This window comes from Tarenaya hassleriana, unplaced genomic scaffold (genome assembly GCF_000463585.1).
Source record: "Tarenaya hassleriana unplaced genomic scaffold, ASM46358v1 Cleome7, whole genome shotgun sequence".
Lineage (NCBI taxonomy): Eukaryota > Viridiplantae > Streptophyta > Magnoliopsida > Brassicales > Cleomaceae > Tarenaya > Tarenaya hassleriana.
In genome coordinates this window covers 631281-637280 of record NW_010969548.1, presented here as the reverse complement: position 1 = coordinate 637280, position 6000 = coordinate 631281, and the positions used below count along the sequence as shown (strand labels likewise).

The following is a 6000-nucleotide window of genomic DNA, read 5'->3' as shown; positions in this document are numbered from 1 at the left end:
GGAAAGAGTAGAGGCAACAACAACCAGATACTTTTTTCGTGTGATTATAAATCAAAATGTGCCAACTGTAAATACTAAAAACACAGATCGCCCAGCTTACAGAAGCAACCTGACACTGAATGTCTGCAAGAAGGAACCATCAACATTGTAAACTCTAATAGGCGGCAAACAATATAAACGACATGAACATTGCGAGGCAAACAACCAAACACGCGTGATTATACATCAAAGTTAGCATATACAATAAGAGAGGGCAAAATGTTCAACTTACCTCCAGCCACATGCGGCAAGAATACCCCTTTCATCGCCAAGACAAAGACAAAATAAGCCGTGGTGAGAAACTCTGTAAAAGCAAAAGGAGTGAAAAGAAAGAATAAGAGATAAGACGGAAAGGAGGTAGGAAAACGGTTCCGCCTACATGGGAACGACAAAGAACTGAACAAAAAACCCCGCAACATTAAAAAGACGGCAATAACAAGCACTCAGGTTCATGGGCAACACTCAAGGACAACATTTCTTGGTTTCGAAAATAAACATGAGTTGAAGAAACTCCTTAAAACCAAAAGGAGTGGTAAGCAAGAACAAGAGAGAAGACGGAAAGCAGAAAGGGAAAACGAGGTATCCCTTTCCGGGTTTTGAGGACAGCGTTTCTTGAATCGTTTCTTGATTTCCAGAAATTTCCAGCACGAATGTTTAAAAGAAAGGGCTAAATACCGAAGGTTTTTTCTGCCCACACCGATTTCTCTGATGATAGGGCCCGAATCGAAGGTTTCTCTTTCTGGATTTCACGGACAGAATTTCTTGAATCGAACTTCCGGTCCGAATGTTTGAGAGAAAGGGCTAAATAGCGAAGGTTTTTTCTGTCCACACCGATTTCTCTGAAGATAGGACTCGAATCGCCATTATAAGAGTAAGGAAGAAGAAGGCTCTAGCTGAGGTGAGGGATCTGAAATAAAATGGGGATTCAAAGAAAAAGCGCAACGGCTAAATTAAATTTATTTGGTTTTCAATGTCGGTGCCAAGCCCAAACCGAAACGAAACGGTGCCGTTTCATCATTTACTATATTTTATTTAAAAAAGGAAAATATCTCGGCGAGGTTCCAAATATTGGGCTTCAAATGGGCCTATACATACATATATATATATATATATTGCAATTTCATATAAATCAAGCATGTCGAGCCAGTCTGACTCTGAAAACAAGAACAGAGGATATGCAACGGTTGAACCTCATTACGAATACCAAACCATCAAACATTCTGATGCTTCAGCTTAAGATAGAGATACATAATAGAGTTATTTCCGATACCTATATAACTTCATAGCAATGACCCAACATTCTAACGTCCAACTCTCATCCCAAAGCTCGCATCTTTGCCCCATCCAGAGCCCACATTCCATTCATATGACAATTACCCAAAACACCAAACTTTTTGTGGAACACCCAAAAGCATGACCATATTCAGTATCCATATCAAGCTGATCATCCCCATTTCATCATCCAAATCTGAAACCTAATCGATTTACACCAGTGGTCAGAAACCCAAATCCGAGAAATTGTTAACTGATCCCAAAACTACACGATCGGTTAAAAGCCCTCGAGTGGGCATCAAACAGTAAACCTGTTCTTACTTCTTCAATAAACCTTGCACTCCTTTGCCGGACCGCTCATCTTCCCGGATTTACTGTTCGCCGGAAGATCCACGGCGACGTTGTCGCAGAACGCCTTAACGAATCTCCTCCGCCGTATCACGCCGTATTTGAATCCGACGTAGGAGAAAAGCTTCACATCGAACTCCACGCGCCCACGCGCGGCCCTCTCCTTCCCGATCGAATCCACCAATCGACCCTCCAAATAACTCAAAGCGACCAAAACAGTAGCGTTGATCGGCGTCTGATCCTTCGTTCCCTGATTAAACGGCGGGAGGCGAGATCTCGACAGCGACTCTCCGCGGTAGTACACGAAACAGTCGACTTCGTAGTAGTACAGCGACATCTTAGAATTAGGGTTTCTGACCTGGAATTGAAGATCCCACCTCCCGGAAATCATACTATTGGACACGTTGAAGTCGGAGACGGAGAGAGAGTTGAGGCTGACATCGGGCAAGTGGGGTCGAACAACGAGGAAGAGGATGAAAAGGGCGAGACCGATTATGAGGAGGAACGCCATGAAGATGATGAAGAGACGGCGGTAGAGGACGGCGCGTGGGTTTGTCTGCGGCGGAGCATAGTGGTAAGGGTATCCTGCTGCGCCGGCGTGCGGTGGAGGATAGCCGTTGACGGCGGCGGATGGCGGAGGAGGATTAGGGTACGGGTACGGGTTCGGGTACGGATAACCAGTGGCGGGTCTGGAGGAGTCTTGCATGGTTCAAATCGAATCTAGGGATTTGGAGTTTGCACAGAGATTTGAGAGGTTCCGATGGTGAAGAAGAACGGAACGGTTTCTGTGTAGTTTACATTAATGCCAAAACTTTATATATAATATTATCATAATAGATTTGAATTTATTATGAGATACCAAACAAGCTATTCCATATTCGATAAATATCTTTGTTTTAAATAATAATTTAAGACAAATGTAGCTTTTCTAATAACAAGTGAAACTAAAACTTGAAAATTCATTTTTTCAGTGAGAAATACACCATCTGTAGCATTTGTTGGAACAAATTCATTTTTAAAATTCGTTCTATAAAAATTGTGTTAATAAACTAATATATAATTATGTGTATAGCCTAATGTTATTTAAAAAACTCTTGGTGCATGAGTTTGGATCTCTCCGGGGTGTCAAAATGGTTGGGCCGGCCCGGCCCGACCTAAGCCTGACATAAGTTCGAAAATTTATGAGTCGGGTCGACCTGGTCCAAAATATATGCGGGTTTAAAATTTTGGGTTCGAGTCCCAGTCCAGTAGATTTTTTCGGATTCGGGTCGGATTTCGTACTTAAATTTTGGAAAAAATAATTTTAAAAAATAAAACCATTAATAAAAAAATCAACAAAATAGAAAAAAAATTAATATATGCTAAAGATAATAAAACAAAATTTTGATAAAAACATTTATTTATATATATGTTAATTTAAGAGAAATTAAAACTCATTTTTTTAATTTTTATATAATAATAAATTTTATTTAAACTTTATTGGAATAATATGTATATTTTTTGGCATATATATATATATAGATATATTTATCTATATCTATATATATTTATATTATATAATATATAATTTATTTATTTTTTCAAGCCGAATGGCCGGCCGACTCAATAGATGATTGGGCTTTAATTTATTAGTCACAAACCCGTAAATTTTACGGACGGACTCGAAATGGATAACGGGTTTCGGATTTTTTTGACACCCCTATATCTCTTTATGGAGTAGACCTGATCCTTGGTCTAAATAGTTTTTCGTTTATTGTAATAAACCAAATGGTTTGTTTAATTTTGTATGTAATTTTTATAATTTGTCATAAATAAATTTATAAGCAAACCAAAAAACTAATTAAATTGATTTCATCTAAATGGTTGTCATTTCTATTTCATTTATATAAAATGAGATATCGAGGTTACCTGATTTGCATTTTATGGTAAAAACCCCGAAAATATCAAATGCAATTTATATCCATGCAGTTATGATTACAAAACCCCAATTTTTAGAGTAGAGAAGATAGTCAAATTTTTTCTTTGCGAAATATGGATTGTTGTATAAGAAAGATAAAATCCCAAAATTAAACTTCACCAAAATGTAATCTTATATATATAAAGAAAGCACATTCGTACATAAATTTCCGGAAATTTATTCTAAAAAATACTGATTTTCCGATATTTAAAATCATCGCAAAAGCAGATAACGTATATAGTCTCATGGGTTCCGATAGGAACCATCCCCTTTGGAAAACGACATCGTTTCGTTATAATACAAAACCCCATTGTGTTTTGCTCTGTCGTTATATGGGCTTCTTCCAAAAACAAGGCCCATTTTACACCCATGTCAAACTCTTCCTCCTCCTCCTCGTTATTATTATTATTATTATTATTTATTTATTTTACTTGCAGGTTTAGTGAATTTCGTTATCCATTGTGATTTTAGTTGTCCTATTTTTTATAAAAAAAATTTATAGAAAGCCAATATTTTTAGTTTCAAATATTAACCAAAGTATTTTTTTTTTGGTATGAAGTAACCAAAGTATTTTGTGTCCTCTAGTTTTAGTTTTATAATAAAAGTAAATTCAATATATTTTTTTTTGGGTAACCTGATATTATGAATCAAGATTCAAATTAATTTTGAGGTCAGAAGTCAAACTCAATTTAAATCTTGTCCAAACGAATATAGTTTTCTAAGATGTTGGATTGCAAGTTTGCTTGTTAGAATTCGTACCGTGTAACATTTTCCTATAAAGCCTTAAAAGTTTTTTAGATTCGTGATTTTTTTTTTTACATTTTCCAATTGTAACAAAAAAAAATAGTTTGTTGAAAATTTGAGGTATTTTAATCTTTTTGGTAAAATCACCTTAAAACCACAATACATGAATGGCGATTTTATTGTATACATATATAATATCATATAAAAGTCATAAGAATTATAAAAATGAGATAGATTTAATCTTTAAATATCTATATTTTTAAAAAAACTATAATAATTGATAATATGTAGATTAATACTATAATAAATCGGTAGTATATATAATACTGTATATATGTATATTAAAGCTTTAAATACTTGTAATACTACATTGACTAAAGAAGCTTATTTGCTGTGTAATTCGTTTTTTTATAAAATTGTGTAGTTTCGTTTTAATCATGAGAGTTATATTTTTGTTATTTATAATTACGTAAATTGCTCTACCATTATGACATGAGGGATCCACATTTATATTATTTTTGTTATCTTCTTCTATCTATTTAGTGTTCATTAAAATTGTCAAATATGCTGCAGAATCTTTATTTTCCACTAAAAAATAAGAAATAAAAACTAAGGACAAAAATAAGTGACCTCTTTTTGCTGAGGAACCAATGAACGGGAAAAGGTTAAATACAGAAATGACACTCGCGGGCTTCTTCAATCAGTCTCTTCGCCTCTGGTCTCTCTCTTGCATTTTCCAGCCTGTTCTGTAATAACAGCATAGCTTATAATGTATCAGTATAATTATATATATGTGCATATATATATATACACGTTTATATAAATATTTTTGTATATGTTTATAGTTGTGTATTTATATCATCATCATATTTTGTGATATTTTTTCACTGTATAACGTAAACGATAAAAATATTCAACAAATTTTACACAGTCAAGAAAAAATTGTAACTATGAATAAATTAACGGTTTAATCATTAATATATTAATGGTTCAACAACTGCCGTATTGAAAAACAGTATTTACAATGAAGTTCAATTTTTATACTTTAAAAAATAATTTTAAAAGATTTTAAACAAATCGAAATTATTTTTCGATGTTGCAGAAAAAAAACGCAAATAACCTAACACCAGATGCTTGTGTATGAGTTTTGAAGGTTCAAAAATTGTGTTTGGCTGGAAAATGTTTTATTCAACATAAAAATGAACAACTATTTTAAAGTTAAATATTTAAATTTTTACATATTCTAAAATTTTAGATGTTTTATTTTAGAATTATTTTAATTTCATAAATTTCATTCTTTATTGAGTAAATCCAATTTGAAACGCTAAATTCTACAATTCTATTAAACATAATAACTAGGTAGAACATGCAAGATTTGCATTGCAGATGAGTTCCAGATCATTAGAGTATTTTATTTGAAGCTTTTCGAAATAATAATGTAAGACATGAAAAAATAAAATAAAAGTATGTTAATTAAATATCAACGGTAGAGGAGGGGACTCTGCTTTGATCGTACGGCTGAGACGTGACCTGTACCAAAGATGGCACGTGTTCGATCCTCTCTCAAGGTATCATTCTCTGCAGCATGACGTCAGCCGATGGTACCCTCGATACGGCGCCGTCGCCACGCATTGATCCCT

At 34.1% G+C, this 6000-nt stretch overlaps 2 protein-coding genes across 12 annotated transcripts in view; both read right to left on the bottom strand.

The window, feature by feature from the left end:
- Positions 1 to 962, bottom strand: part of LOC104800514 — a 5094-nt gene extending 4132 nt beyond the window's left edge. For all 11 annotated transcript variants that reach the window (XR_769750.2, XR_769751.2, XR_769752.2 and 8 more), the window contains exons 1-2: positions 715 to 962; positions 272 to 343 (exon numbers count right to left, since the gene is read on the bottom strand). The gene's annotated coding sequence lies outside the window, so the exon portion shown is untranslated. The remainder of the gene's footprint in view (positions 1 to 271; positions 344 to 714) is intronic.
- A 249-nt stretch (positions 963 to 1211) lies between these two features.
- LOC104800513 (protein YLS9) lies at positions 1212 to 2480 on the bottom strand. The gene is made up of 2 exons (XM_010523329.2): positions 1633 to 2480; positions 1212 to 1514 (listed from the first exon to the last, which is right to left on the bottom strand). The coding sequence occupies exon 1, from the start codon at positions 2363 to 2365 to the stop codon at positions 1637 to 1639; it is 729 nt and encodes a 242-aa protein (XP_010521631.1). The 5' UTR covers positions 2366 to 2480; the 3' UTR covers positions 1212 to 1514; positions 1633 to 1636.
- Between the last annotated feature and the right edge of the window lie 3520 nt (positions 2481 to 6000).